The sequence below is a fragment of the Chroicocephalus ridibundus genome, chromosome 1, assembly GCF_963924245.1.
Source record: "Chroicocephalus ridibundus chromosome 1, bChrRid1.1, whole genome shotgun sequence".
NCBI lineage: Eukaryota > Metazoa > Chordata > Aves > Charadriiformes > Laridae > Chroicocephalus > Chroicocephalus ridibundus.
This window is the reverse complement of record NC_086284.1, coordinates 212,931,997-212,947,531: the sequence shown is the minus strand read 5'-3', so window position 1 is coordinate 212,947,531 and position 15,535 is coordinate 212,931,997. Positions and strand designations below refer to the sequence as shown.

At 45.4% G+C, this 15,535-nt stretch overlaps 1 protein-coding gene across 3 annotated transcripts in view; it reads right to left on the bottom strand.

The window, feature by feature from the left end:
• Positions 1–15,535, bottom strand: part of BEND7 (BEN domain containing 7) — a 48,255-nt gene that overhangs the window by 3,842 nt on the left and 28,878 nt on the right. For 2 of the 3 annotated variants that reach the window (XM_063323599.1, XM_063323597.1), the window contains exons 7-8: positions 10,706–10,825; positions 2,899–2,949 (exon numbers count right to left, since the gene is read on the bottom strand). In XM_063323599.1, the coding sequence (XP_063179669.1) occupies positions 2,899–2,949; positions 10,706–10,825 (171 nt within the window). The remainder of the gene's footprint in view (positions 1–2,898; positions 2,950–10,705; positions 10,826–15,535) is intronic. The other variant, XM_063323598.1, reaches the window with a different exon arrangement.

Genomic DNA, 15,535 nt, shown 5'->3' with positions numbered 1-15,535 from the left:
AGAGGGAGCAGGTTCGAACCCGGGTGTAGGCGCCTGTACCAATTAACTGTCCTCAGAGCACGGTCCTGCCGGCACCAACGGAGAGACACCTCCAAACACGACCCCAGCTGATCTGACCTTCTCTCTGGAAACAGCCCTCTTCCCACCGACGACGAAGAGAGCCGAGAGCAACCGCGCTTCTAAGAGAGGTGTCACAAATGAAGTGTCAGCCACAGGCTGCGATCTGAAAAGACGCAGGTTGAGGCGTTTCAGCATCGGTAGTCCATTACATACCCAGATCTTGTTCATAATGTCGCCAGCGCACATGTATGTCGGGCGCTTTTGCATCACAAGTTTGTTCAATTCTTGAAGACCAAGAGAGCAACCATCTTTCATAATTAGCTTCCATACCCCACCTTTTCTCCCCATCCGGGCTCCTGTAAGACCCCCCCCTCAAGCAACCCAGTTTGGTCTGGTTTTATTCTACCAACACACCAGGTTAACCACCGATCACAGAATCAGAGAATCATTTAGGTTGGAAAAGACCTTTAAGATCATTGATTCCAACTATAAACCTAACACTGCCAAGTCCACCAGGAAACCATGTCCCTAAGTGCCAGGTCTACCCATCTTTTGAATACCTCCAGGGATGGGGACTCAAACCACTTCCCTGGGCAGCCTGTGCCAATGCTTGACAACCCTTCCAGTGAAGAAATTTTTCCTAATACCCAATCTAAACCTTCCCTGGCGCAACGTGAGGCCGTGATTTATCTGATATTAGCTGTCATCCGCAACCGAGGCCGACTGCGCCAGGCACTGTACAAACACACAGTCAGAGAGGCTCTTCCCCAAAGATGTTTCAAGCTGAACAGAGAAGACAGCTGAACAAACTGCATGAAGGCTCTCTTTAAAGAGCCTGTCAGTAAGACCCCTTTATAAAACCAGCTGTACTAAAGAGAGGGAAAGACCTTTGTAAAAGTTATATCCCACCTCTTTTGCTACGCTCCTTGATAGAAAGCATCTGTATTTTGGCGCTCTCTTATAGTTACTGTCATTATACTGTCTGTACATCACTTTAAATCATTTGCTTCTAAGAACAGTATGATATTACATGGATCCCTACTATAAAGAGGCACTCGCACACATACAATAATGGGTGTGAGTCAAACGCTTGGCTTACAGCCTGTGAGCATCACCTCCCCCACCAATGCACACTGCAGCCTGGTTTATTTAGGCGTCTTTCCACAGACGGTACGGAGAGGTATACATGGCAAAAGAAACATTTCAGCTCCAAAACTGCATGCATGGGTGCTCAAAAGTGTACGAGCAAGCAGACTGCAACGGTGATCTGCCGTGGTGTGGAAAGGGAGTTGTCTTCTCTACCACAACCATCTTAGCACGCTCATTTCCGTCACTGACGTACGACGCAAGTAGTAACTACAGAAACCGCTCGAAGAAAAGCACGGCAATCCGATAATTCCGCTCCTTAATACGATTACCAGAGCAGTGAAAAGATATCACTACGTCACATCAGCAACCTTTATGAGGGTCCACTTGCCACAGAATTGCTTCCCTCCCTGATAAAAAAAAAACGAACAGGATGTCACTTGGAAGGGACCTTTCAAACCAGAGCTTCCTGCGTCTATTATCACAGTCGTACCCTGAAACACACCGTGGCTGGCCAAGAAAGCAGCACGGCGGCTCGCAGTCAGCGCGTGCTCCCAGCCCCCGCTGGGCCCATGCCAGAACAAGACTATGGCTGCTTGTCCTCCCAACTGCTTCCCTGGTCCTATTCCTTAGTAACTGCACGTGCTCCGACAGTGGGATTTCAACCGACAGCGCTCCACGGCTGGCAGCTGCTGCTCCGGCACACAACGGCAGTGTGCGAAAGCTCCTTCTCCAGCCCTTACGCAAGGGAGATTAGATTGCACAAGAGACAGATGCTGCGATGGTACCAGTACTCTCCCGACCACCCCGCAGCCTCCATGCGCCCAGCAACCCGGTCCCAGCCCTGTCCTGCCCTTCACAGCAATAGCATCGCCGATCTCCAACCACCCTTAATTGTTACACCTTAGAAATATGATAAAAATGCACCGTAATCCATGACCCTTATTTGTCTGCTCAAGATGTTCCCTGCTTTTTCTTTGGCTTTGGGGATAACAGGCAGCATCTTGGTGAAATGACACGGAAATGACCCTGAAACGCAGGGAAATGATCTTCTCCCCAGACTCTGGCCCCACTGGATTTTCAGAGGACGGCAGCTCAGTTCCCATCATCCCACCTATTGATGGACTGACTCTACACGAGAGGGTGCTTCAAACTTCAGGCTCAACCTGTCTTGATTTCAACACCACGTGCAACAGCGTGTAAAAATCTTATTTCCCAGCCCACAGGGCCGCACAGCTACGCTGCTGTTTAGCAACTGCCAGGCTTTTAAGGCAGGGTGGCCGCACTTCAAGAAAAAGTAAAACATTTAAACAGCATATAAATGTCTTTGCAATCCTTCTGCGAACCCGGGATATTATTGCTAATACCTTGGACAACCGAAAAGATGCTCCAATACAAATTATTGTGTCTGTCCCTACCAATAACTCTGTTAAGAATTCAAAAAACTCCCAGAAAGAAACCCCAGGGATGAGCACAAGTCCCCGTCTGGCTTAAGAAGGGTAACTTACTGGCCTTATTAGCTTAGCTGCTACTATGAACCTTGAGGTTTTATGAAAATGAAATAGAGGGGGAAATTGTAAGATTCTGAAGCATTTGTTTTTTAATACAGGCCATTCAAAACTTAAGATAGCTGGGTCCTGTGTGCAATTACCCGACTGTATATAGCTCACCAGGATTATTGAAAACTGCTGCTGTGCCATAAATAAACAAATACACACATTGGAAGCTGATAAAAATTTTAATGCATTTTACCTGTTTGTAGTAGAGAAATGTCCGGCTTCTCATCACAGTCAGTTGCCTCTGCTGATTACAAATACAAACAAGAAATCTCATTACTTTTACTGAATATGGGAATGCGATTAAAAAGCTACATACCGCGGAGTGATTTTGCATTTTCTATCTACTTTCCTCAGCTGCAATTTGCTATTGCTCAGTTAAAAACTCACTGCTTGGAGGAAAAGGTCGTATAATAAAAATGCAAACTTAGAAGAGGGAGTTGGGTATTTAGAAGCAGTTGTGACAGCAATGGGATGGAGTAACGCTTGCTCTTTTTAATGTTTCAGGATATCCAGATGATAAAAGGAGTTGCGATCATTTGATAAAATCACGTAAGAAAAGTCCCCAGCGGTCCCTGGAGGAAGAGTCCCTCGGGCTGCTACTCCACCCTCTGACAGCTGCCATCTTCCAATGCCTACGGGGAAAGCACCAATCCCCCCATTTCTGCACCCAAACTCCCCGTAACCACAGGCAAGCTCATTCTGCAGGGGATAGACTTACTAGGGCAAAATGTCTTCAAAGATGCAGGTGGGCACCCGGCGTAATTCCAAAAGCACGTAACCACTCAGGTACACGGGCAATTACAGCGTATGTAGACACACGTGCTTTCAACACACCGCTTATGCAAGATCATTTGATTTAATTTAGCCCACGGTGAAGGAAGGCTAAAAGCCCAATTTGTTCATCTCATATTTGCCACAGGGCAAGGGTATGCATTAAGATAGTTACTTTGGCTCAGCAGATGTGCAGTGACTTGTTAGTCTGTAGTAGCCTGGAGTGCGCCCGTGAACCCCGAGTAAGTTATAGGCGTGTAACAGGAAATCGGCGCCCAACCTACACAAGCCCTATTCAAAATCCTATTGCCTTTATCTTCAGCATGATATTTAAGGCCTTTAAAACACAGTGAGATCTTTGAGAGCACTTAAGCAAACAAGGTGTGGTCCTAAAGGACCAGCCCATTACACTGTACATGGTCAGTGTGGCGGATATACATCCGCTCACATCCATTCATTCACTGCACGGTATCCACAGGTATATATCTGACCAAGGCTACAGAGGTACGGAACAACTTAGTTCAGCTCCCACTTGAAATTAAACTAACTGGCCTGGTCATCTTTATCATAGCTCGATACACAAGGATGTTGAGTTGTTGCCTCTATGAGGAAACCCTAAGAAGAACTAACCCGGCTGCCGATCTACATTAGTTTCCTTCCTCCAGAAACTCCTGGCTCTCCATCCATGGACCAAGAGGTTGCTCTCTCTCCCCGACGTGCATGGATGTCAGATTAGTTTTTAGCTATACACTCTCTACTCAGTTCTGCAAAATCAATTGAACTAAAGAAAACAGAAATAAACAAAGAACCCTAGTACTAAGCAGCTTTCCTCCCATGGAAAGTTTAAATGAAGAGCTCTGGCAAGTACGCAGCACCGACCCGCAGGTGACTCTGTGCCTTGCACACAGGAAGGAACGGGTAGCTCAGTTAACGGGAAGAGTTCACCTACACTCGTTTGAATCTGGAGTGGACTCCCAGCGATGGAAGGACTGGATGCACAAGGGAGGAGACAGCATAGTGAAACGAGCAGCTGAGAAACAGCCAGCAGGACATACACGGCTTAAAACATCAGGAGTGACAGTCTGAGGCCAACTTCTAGCTACGTTACGAAGAACCACCAGCACGGCTACTCAGCATACAGGAGATGAAGCTGTAACCGGCCCCTTGCGTTGAAAGGACCCAAGCAATGAAAATGGGGAAACCAGATGTGAGCACTGGCAATGGCCTGGAAAGTCTTTCCTCTATCAATAGCAGGGTTGGTGCCAACCAGGCCGTCCACTCCGGTGATAGGTTTTCTGGAAATCTCAGCAGCGACTCTTGAAGCAGCTCTAGAGATGCGGTTATCTTTCTGCCTAACTGCTCTTCTTACACCTGGCTAAAACCAAACTCAGAGGAAGACAGTTATACAGAAAGAAACAAATGCAAGCTAGGAATTACCCCGCTTTCAGAATGTAAAGACTTGAGTCTCCAACTTTGCAGAACCGGCTTTGTTGGTAACCAAGTTACCTGGCCATTTTAATCTGGCACAAGACTGACAGATGAGGTCCAGCTCTCCACCAATTGTTCCAGTGCCGCTCCTCATGCCAGCACGAACGTTTACATGGTCACCAAGATGAAATCTAGTTATAAACTGACAACATCACCACATGAATGCTTGCGCCAGTGCCAGAAAGGGAGTGGAAGCACAGCAGATGCCCAAAGAGCCTACTCACTCTTCTCAGTAGCTGCCTGAATTTGTTTTATGAAACTGGATGTGTAACCGCAGCTCCAGGTGAAGTATGACACAAAGGCACGACAACCACCCCGACCTCCTAACATGGATGTAAACCACCAGGTTCTCACGTGTCATTCCAAGCAGGAAAGAGGGTTTGCCTTTGCCAGCCGCACCCAGAGACTGCCAGCCAAACTTCTACTTCTCTTGAGCCAGCTTGCAAGACAAGGCAAGCAGGAATAGATCCCTCTGTGGGAATTCGGAGACTCTTTTCTGTCCTTTGCTTAGATAGAGCTCAGTAGCTCTTGCAAAACTATCCTGGTAGTTGCTTCCTTAGAGTGTCCGCATGTCCCCCCTCCTAAAAAAACTGTTTAGCTTCTGATGTACGTGTTTGTCTGCCGAGTGTACACTTGCTGTTTTGCTCCTTGGACAGAAGTACACGTTTGCTCAGGGCTGGGGAGACGAATGCAGCAGTTGCTCGTCTTAATATTGCTATCTTTATCTACGTTACTGGCACTGACACAAAAGCACCGTACCACATGTGGAACTCGCATCCTACATCCTTCCTGGCCCCATGCATATTGCTAAGCAAAAAAATCAACCTGGTCTCTCGCAACATGTAGATACTGTATCAAAACCACAAACCACGGAAATCAGAAGGATGAAGAGAAACAGAAAGCCAAAAAACCTCATAGGAGACAACGGAAGCGACAGCTTGAACAAGGATGTGGGAGAAAAGGCCCGTTTCCAGAAAAAAGGTAAGCATTTTTTCCTTCCTTCATTCACACTATTTTACACTGTAGCAAGGTAACATCAATTTTGAACAACAAGTCAAGGAAGAAACGTCACGGCATGTAATTTATTTCAACTAATCCTGCCTGAAAAATTCCAGCACGTTTTCTAACATCGCCATATTTTCCTTTATGGAGTAGGGCAATCAAAAGCTCCCAGGCTATGCAGAAGGTAATCACTTCACATGAACAGCCCTTACCCTGCGTACTGCGGGAGTATTTCTCATACAGTATCAGCTTTCCTGGCTCTGCAATGGATGGCCGCTGCGGAATAATGGCTCACAGCCTCTTCAAAACATAAAAAGGGAGGAAGAACTTACTGCGAGAGCTGTGTGGCCCCTGACCTTCTGCTTATTAACGGATGGAGAGTTTAGTAATCAAAAGGCTTGGATGCTATGTCTGGCACAGAGGTGACGTGAACAGCGAGTCAGTTCCTTCTGTTTTTACCCATTTTAAGATCTCTGTGCTAATGGTCGACCATCTCCCTCTGTGCTGCCACTGCCAAGGCCACCAGCCACCTACCCATGTTCCCTTTTGCAGGGTGAAAAGACCACACCGTGGGAAACCCGCCGCCGTAAATTACAAAGCAATTTGCATTGCAATTCATGCTGCTTTAAGAGAGGGAACCTATGCACATGCCTCTTCCCCTTTGCATCCCATCCCAGCAGCCAAGAAGGTTCAGCTCCTCTGCTGAGAGAAGGCAAACCTGGCGCTATGAAGCCGTGCCCCAGCACGCCGTGCTGTTGGCATGAAATGGGACCAGTAGTCAAGGCTGAAGAATATTATCATACTCTTTAATTTTAATTATAACATCTGTTTGTAACATTAACTTCGCAGTCTCTTCTCCCCTTTGTGACAGCCAACTTGTGAAATTTTGAAAAGACTGAACAAGGCCAATAAAAATTTAATGGCAGTGACAGCTTTATTCTCAGATCTAACAAATAAAAAAAAACCTACCCAAGTCTCAGATCTCAGGCAATAATCTAAAAGAACTAAGAAAAAGCCAAAGCAAAATAAATAAATTAAAAAAAAAGAATATTTCCAGCTATGAAAAATATTGTCACTGATTCAGAACTTAAATGAATTTTTATTTGGCTTAGGATAACAACCTTTCAAAATCTACACAGGAGAACTATTTTCTAGAAAGCAGAATTTTTAAGTGTTTTTTTGATCAGCTTTCCAAGTAGTGAGCTTTTCTGTCCCTAATTCTAGGAGATGAGCCAAACATGATAAATAAGGTTGAAGCTGGACAGCCTCTACGATCCGGTGATCACGACTTCATTTAATTTGGAAACACTCAGGAGAGTACGCCCTACAGAAAGGTACGAAAAGCAGATCCACCCCACTCGTTTGCTAGAATTCTCTGAAATTATTAATATCACTGAAAGCTAGAGCAGGATTTACGTTATCAGACTGAAATAATGTTTCAGAGGATAAAGGGGAGAGGGCTGCTCGTGAACGCAGTGTCTCACTGCCTGGTTCAAAATGAAAAACTAATCAGAGGATGTACGAAATGGCTCAGGGGAAGGCAAGGAGGAAGGAAAGGCTGTCCCTCCTCTCTTAAAATTTAGCCCAGTTTAGGGGTGACTAAAAAGTTGCCTTGTGGCTTCTGTAAAATAAAGGGATCATTTTAAGCTTTTTCCGTATGAAGCCTTACGACATTACGCATTACACTGCGCATTACGACAAACGAGAAACCCACGTAGATAAACCAGCGCGATCAGGCAGCAGGGAGACACGTTGGCTCAGAAAGTCTTGGGTGAATTTAGCTTAACGCTGTCTGAGATTTGTTCTTTGGGCACCTTAGTCTATACCCACAAACTTAGCCGGCATGCTTCAGTGAGCAAGTGGAGACAGAACTAAAAGAGAACGACCTGCGAGCACGGACACCGAGGACACTTGCTCGGAAGGGCTCAGCCTCTGCGCCATCAGCCACACACGGACTGGGAGAGCTCAAGAGCTCATCTGGAAGAGTGACAAGTCCCATGTCTCAATGTCTGCAATGCCCATAGTTTTCAGATTCTTAAAAGCCAAGTTTTGCACCGTGAAGTCCTGGGACCCCTTCTCACAGCAGATCAAACCTCCCTCCATGCCTGCCCTCCCCTCCTGTTTTGGTCTCTGTAAGTCACACAGAGCTGTAACAATTTCAGTATGGCTTCACAACGAATAGTTAAAATGTGCATAGTTCCCACACAACCACTTTTATATCAGGATAAAGCTGCTGAGGGCTGTGAGACTACGCCAGCGAACACCACAACACTCTTCCCTGAGTCCTATAGACCTCCCCAGGCATCTGCTAACAGCCATCGTTGGAAACAAAATACAGGACTAGACGGATCTATCACCTAATCAGTCAGTACTAACAAATCTTAGTTCAACAAGATGAAGATGTTACTGCACCCAGCTGTCTGCTCCTGCTACCTACTGCTCTGCTGTCACAAAGGTTGTGGAAACTTCTCGTTTGCTTCAGTGCAAGGCCAGGTTGGGTTAGCTTAAGCCACCAGTGGAGATGGTAGTGGACAGTAAGGTGCAGATGGCCATGGTGGTCCATTCAGTTGCTCCAACGAGCACATCTCCCTGTGGTCGCATGTCAGAGAGAAACTGGTGCACTTCAGGGAATGGCCAGTAAACTAAATAAGTCAAAGTAACTCAAAAAAGAGCCTTTCTAGCAATCCAGTTACCACAGACTTTTTTTCCCAGGAAATAAACCTGAGGGGCTGCTAGGTTCGTTGCTGCTCACTACTCATTCCCATACCGGTTAACGAGTTACCTTCCCTCTGCATGCAGAGACAGATTTTGGAACCTATCTTATTCAGTCGCACTATACTCAGCTTCACTTATTTTTCTTCATAGTCTTGCTAGCTTAGAGACAATATCCTCTGATTAGATTCTCCCATCCTGAGAAAGGACCAGAGATGGAGGTGGCCCCATTTGAAAGGCAAAAGCTGAACGTCATTGTCATTTTAATTAATATCCTGCAGAGCCACGAAGAAAAGCAAATAAAAAAGGATGAAAGAAAATAAAAATCAAAACAAAATTAGGTCAATCCTCTTTCCCAAGGGATCTTCTGCAGACAGCCCAAGGACCCTCTGTTCCCCACATCCCACACGGCACTCTTCATCTTATCGAAGCCTGGCATCCCACTTCCACCCTCCTGTCCTGGGGGGTGGACACGACAGGCAGCCTTGGAAGGGGCAGAAAGCAGTCCCGTTGTACAACACCATAATCTGACACTGTCTTTAACAAGATTATTTTGTATCCCTCCCTCCTCCCTCCCCCAACACGCATAAGAAACCCTTTTTAAGGCCAGTGCTGGTTTGCTGCTCTACTCAGGGAAGCTTATGAGACTGAATAATCTGCATTTTTTTCTCCCCTTGTGTTATTTCTGTCTCTGGGTGTTCCTCATTTTCCTCAGTCCTGTGCTTTTCCCTCCTGGCATTAACAGAGCTCTAGAGAATGATTTCAGATGCCAGTCTAAGTGTGTGCTTCAGCGACACAGCTTTGGACAGAAAACATTGGCGCTCTGAGACAGGGAGCTGGAGAGGACGCTCCCTGTGGTCTTGCTCATTCCCCTGTAGCCACGGGGACCACCAGCATCCCCTGCGGGGCCATCAGGTTTCCCATCCTCTCAACCCGTGGATGCTAACAGGCACTTAATTGTGGCGATGGGCAGAAGGGAAGAGGGGAAAAGGCAGGCAGCTAAATACGGTAACAGTGAAGGACCGTGTTTAAGGATGTTGGCACAAATGACGTGCCTCAGACAATGGTGTCAGATGCTCAGAGGGAGAGATGGGCAAGAAATACGACCATGAGAGCACCTTAAGAAAACACTAGGATGAGGAAGAGTAATTGAAGCCTTGTATGAAGAAAGCCCCTTGTAGGATAGGAGGCATGAAGATGGGAAGGAGACTACTTAAGGTTCATAAAGTAATTACATGTCTTTTAATCAGTGATATTGCTTTCCCACGAATTCTATTGGGGATTTCGAGACTGCACTTTGCTGTTCGTCGCTGGAGCTGAGACCTCACCAGCTGCGTGCTGTCGGGGTGAAAGCTCAGCGCTGAGCCTTCACCCCAGGCTGGTCCCAGCCCCAGGCAGGCAGGTTATCCCAGCCCAAACTGAGCAGCTTTGCTGCAAAACCCGACGACCATTACCTGTTACTCACTGCTGGCAAGCTCCCTCCCATGTACTGCAGAACCTTGCTGGCACAACCAGGGTGCGTGGGGTTTTGGGGTTTTTTTTGCTACAGTGATGCTGATTCTTTCGCAAGGAATGTGAGAAAACTCACGTACCCTTCCAGACACATATGGTTTAGAGGGAAAGGTCATTTGGGTTATGTCTTAACAGTACGGTGAGTGGCTTGTCAGACCAAATAACACAGAATTAAAAAGACTTCTACCTACAACCCTGGATGGATCAGCTAGTTTAGGACTCAGATTTCCTCAAACACTGGGAGGAAGAGTTTGTGTGCGAATGGGAAGGGGTTAGAGACAGCATTTGACTCAAAAGTTAACTTGGCTGCAAAGACTGCTCCTAAACTTGCTACCATACCAAACCCAGGGAACACGGCACTTTACACAGAAACTTGCTAAAATCTCAGAGGTCTAATTTTCATAGCGTGAACACGTACAACACCACCGTTAACAAGAAAAACACTTCTGTGGATACGAAGGCTCTAAGCTTTGAATAATACACTCACATGTTGTTCCTTATATTTTTATACATACCTGAGCCTCTTTTTAATCGTCGCCTTGCAAGTTTAATTTGATCCTGAAGAATCTGGACCCAGTCCCTAGGACCAGGAAGTTTATCCACATGGTTAGCAGTGCAGTATTTTTCTGTAAAGACTGAAATAAAAAGATACCATCTTTTTGAAACGTGCCACCAGAATGGAGAAAAGAAGACCAGAGAGGATTATAAACAAAATATATCAAATTATCCACTTATAAAAAAACATCTAAAAAGCCAAATCTAGCATTGCAAGAACAGAGTCCAACTCAGCGTTTCACAAGTTTATCATTCAGAAGTCATTTGTGTGGATCCCACTGTTGGTATCACACTAATACCACAGTTACTACTTATAAAAGCCTATCCCAGAGAAATGGTTTACACCTGACATCTTTCATTCATGAGTTTCACCTAAAAACATCACAGAAAAATAATAGTGTACTTTGAACTGAGTCTCCAGATGTGGCAGGCGCTTTTAAATGCTGCTTTCCATGTGGTACAAGTAGAGAGCTGAAGATCTGGTCATTTGGTGGCCTCTTGGTCAGGCTCCTAAGGCTGCAGGCAAACTGATGAAAGACAGAAGTCCTACCACTGCAGAAATCTCTACAGTTCTCATACTGCCAAACCAGATGGAATACAATTTTTATAAAGCTACTAAAAGAAAAAAAGCCATTATTGAGAGAAAAGAAGTATCATATATTTTGTAAAAATGGTACAGAGGGTCAACATAATCTTTAATTCCATATTTACAGCAAACCTAGCAACGTTATACCAAAACCACAAAATTATAAATAGAGTGAAACTGATGCCATTGATTTTCATCATGTAACTAAGAGGTGTGCAAAAAATAAACAAGAGCAGAAATAGAAAAAATACTATTACTGTTAGTATTGCTATTGTAGTGACCAATTATGACTGGCAAACAAAGAAAGAAAACTGGTCCCAGCCCAAGGAATTCGTAATTCTTGAGAACAGATGTCACGTGGGGAAGCATGCAACAAAAAATTACGATTTCAGTATTTTTATACACACGCTTTTGAAACTAGATGGTAAGTATAAAGGGACCAAAAGTAATCACACCCTCCAAACTCTTTCCATGTTAACAACTTCACAAAACCATTGCGTGAAAGGTATTAGCAATACTTCTGTCTGTAGTCTCATCATCAAGGACGTCAGATCATCTCTAAGGGCTTCCCAGAGAAGTCAACACAGCCCCACGCATTGCCGGTGTCTGATTTGCAACAAATTACGGGCTCTCTGAAGGTAGGAGTAATCTTTCCCTTCTGAATCCATACAGTACCTTACAGAACGGGAACCTGATCAATAACTTAAGACTCCTGCTTACTTCAAACACACACCTGCAGTTCCTGCTTGTGACCAGGGCCTGGGGACAATCCATGACACCAGGCTGTAGCCAGGTCACCCACTGCCGGTGCCTACTGTGGGAATTATGACTACTGTCCGCTGCTTCCTGCACAGGAAGGAGAGTCCGGCAGCCTTGGAGAGCCAACGTGTTAACGTGCTTCTCTTCTCTAACTTGCTTCTTGTTCTCTTGAATGAAAGTCAAAATAGCTTTGATTGCTCAATGTGTGGGCAACGTCCAGCTGAACTACACAATACTTACAAGCTCCTATATCACAGAATGACAGAATAGTTTGGGTCGGAAGGGACCTTTAAAGTTCACCTAGTCCAACCCCCCTGCCATGGGCAGGGACATCTTCAACTAGACCGTGTTGCTCAATGCCCCATCCAACCTGACCTTGAACATTTCCAATGATGGGGCAACCACAGCTCCTTTGGGCAACCTGTTCCTGTATCTCACCACCCTCACTGTAAAAAAATTTCTTCCTTATGTCTAATCTAAATCTACCCTTTTCCAGTTCAAAACCACTGCCCCCTGTCCTGTCACTACAGGCCCTACTAAAAAGTTTGTCTCCATCTTTCTCCATCTCCATCTTAAAACCCCCTTTAAGCGTTGAAAGGCCACAATAAGGTCTCCTCAGAGCCTTCTCTTCCCCAGGCTGAACAACCCAACTATCTCAGCCTTTCTTCATAGGAGAGGTGTTCCATCCCTCTGATCATTTTTGTGGCCTTCCTGTGGACCCACTCCAACAGGTCTTATGTTGGGGGCTCTAGAGCTGTATGCAGTACTCCAGGTGGTGTCTCACCAGAGCAGAGTAGAGGGGCAGAATCACCTCCCTCGACATGCTGGCCATGCTGCTTTTGATGCAGCCCAGGATGCGGTTGGCCTTCGGGGCTGCAAGTGCACATTGCCAAATCACGTCCAATTTTTCACCCATCAGTACCCCCAAGTCTTTCTCGGCAAGGCTGTTCTCAATCCCTTCATCCCCCAGTCTGTACTGATACTGGGGATTGCCCTTACCCAGGTGCAGGACCCTGCACTTGGCCTTGTTGAACTTCATGAGGTTGGCATGGACCCATTCCTCAAGCCTGCTAAGGTCTGGATGGCACCTCTCCTCCCAAGTGAATCAAGTGCACCACTCAGCTTGGTGTCATCCACAACCTTCTTGAGGGTGCACTCGATCCCACTGTCTATGTCATCAATGAAGATAGTAAATAGTATTGGCACCAGTAAGGACCCCCGAGGGACATTTTATGCATGTATCTGAACACAGCTCATTGACTTCAGCAGGGAAGGACTTCACTGGCTGGATTTCTAGTCAATGACATAAAGGAAAAATAACTGCTTCTGATCTTTTTTTTTTTTTTCATCTTTTTTCCTCCAGTTCTGAGTGAAAGATTGATGAGACTCCACAAGGGAAACTGATTGCCCAGGAGAAATGCTGCAACTGATTCAACAAGTGCCATTGAATACCCAAAGTCAAAAGAGACAATTTCTCCCCAGCTAATCATCCGGTTGCAGAAGCATTAAATTACTTGTAAGGGCAGCAGTTAAAATGTTTCCAGACAGGAAGAGTGATTTTCAAGCAAACAGCCCCTCCTTTAAGTTCTCTGCTAGTTTTTGTCATGAATGTAGCCTTTTTTCCACTTTTGTATCTCTGTCATGGAAAAGGACTGAAAGTGCCACTAGAGGATATCTGGGCACGTGGTAGAGGAATGTCCTAATGATAATGCAAACAACATGACGTTGTTCTGGTGGAGATTTCATAGTGGCTCAGTTATTTCTTGGAATAAATGAAGCCACAGTGTCCGATAGCCCAGCTCTTTGGAGGGAAGAAGGGTGCTATTGGAGCCAGGCTTTGTAAAGATCCACAGGATGTCAGTCCTTGGCATCTTATTCCATCTCAGCTTTTAGGGATGGGCTTCCCTATCAGGGATCAGGCACCAGCATTTGGGCAATACTATAAATGCCAATACAGATCACTGTTATTACAGTGGTACCTAGTAGTACCATCACAGATGAAATTTATCTGTTGGAACTACAACTCCCCCCTTTCTTCTCCCAAACTCAAGAGAAGAGGTTAAACCAAGCCTCAGGATTTGCTCCAGCAATACAAGGCTGGTATTACAATAATGCTGAGAAACATTGCTCTCTGCAGTGGGCAACGATTGCTATTTTAACAGTGCTGCTGCATCTACTGAAAAACATTTATTTTACCACTCAAAATTTTATCTGCTCAAATTAGAGGTTTGTTTCTTTTTAAAAGGTAATTTTGAACTCCTTTTTTCTTCCATTTAACTTACTTATTAAAGCTTTCAAGGAAGAACGAGATACAGATGGAGTGAATTCGACTTTGGATTTTTGCAGATTGCTGAGCTCAAGAAAAGAAGGGATAAAAGTGTTTGTGACTGTAACCTAATTATAATCGTAACTGTAAGAAAGTCTGCCAGAAACTCTGTAAGATGTATTAGGACTATGACATAGCCACAACACATACTTTTATCACAGAATTGCACAGGTTGAAAGGGTCCTGTGGAGGTTTCAATGTCCAGCCTGCTGCTCAAAACTTGGCCAATTAGATCATGATGCTCTGGACTGCAACTAGTCAAGTTTTGAATACTTACAGGGATGGAGATCCTGCAACCCCTCTGAGCCCCTATGCCACTTTTTGGCCACCCTTATGTTGAAAAAGCTTTTCCTTATATCATGTTGAAATTTTCCATGTGTCCAATGCCTCCTGTGCCTCTGAGAAGAGTATGACTTCATCTTCATCACACCAGCCCATTAGGTAGTTGTGGACAGCTATAATGTGTCTCCTGAATCTTCTCTCCAGCTCTCTGTCAGCATCTCCTCGCATTCACTTCATGCACACACTTCACCACTTACCTGCTGCAGTACCCTAAGTCTTGGTAGCCCTCCACTTGACTCAAGCCAGTATGTCAATGTCTTTCTTGCACGGGGAGGAGTGGCCAAAAGCGGACACAGAGATGGTTGCAAAAGGTTCCCCTGTCTCCTTTTGCTGCCAATGTACTTACAGAAGCTCTTCTCATTGCCTTACGTCTCCGAGGTTAGCAATCTGTACCTCAGGACGAGTCGCAGCCTCTAAAATAAGCTCTACTTTGCTGCACAGCCTGCCTTTTGGTAACTTGGGTATTTCACCTACTATATCAGATTCCAAAAAAAAATAGAATCCAGTTCAAAATCTCTGGCCTAATACTAGCTCTTTATACGTTGCAATCACTGAGTTTGAAGGTACGTGTGGTGTTCTGGAAACTAGAAAGCAGCGATCACTACGAAAAGCCACCCAGCACAGGAGCCCCACACCGACTAAGAGTTTTGCTCCCACAAGAGAAGAACACAGTTCTTATGAGCATCAAATACATCTCAGTCCCAGTATTACCTTCCTCCACCTCTCCCCAGTACAGCCACCAGCTACTAAAGTATTTACAGGGCAGACACCGGCAGA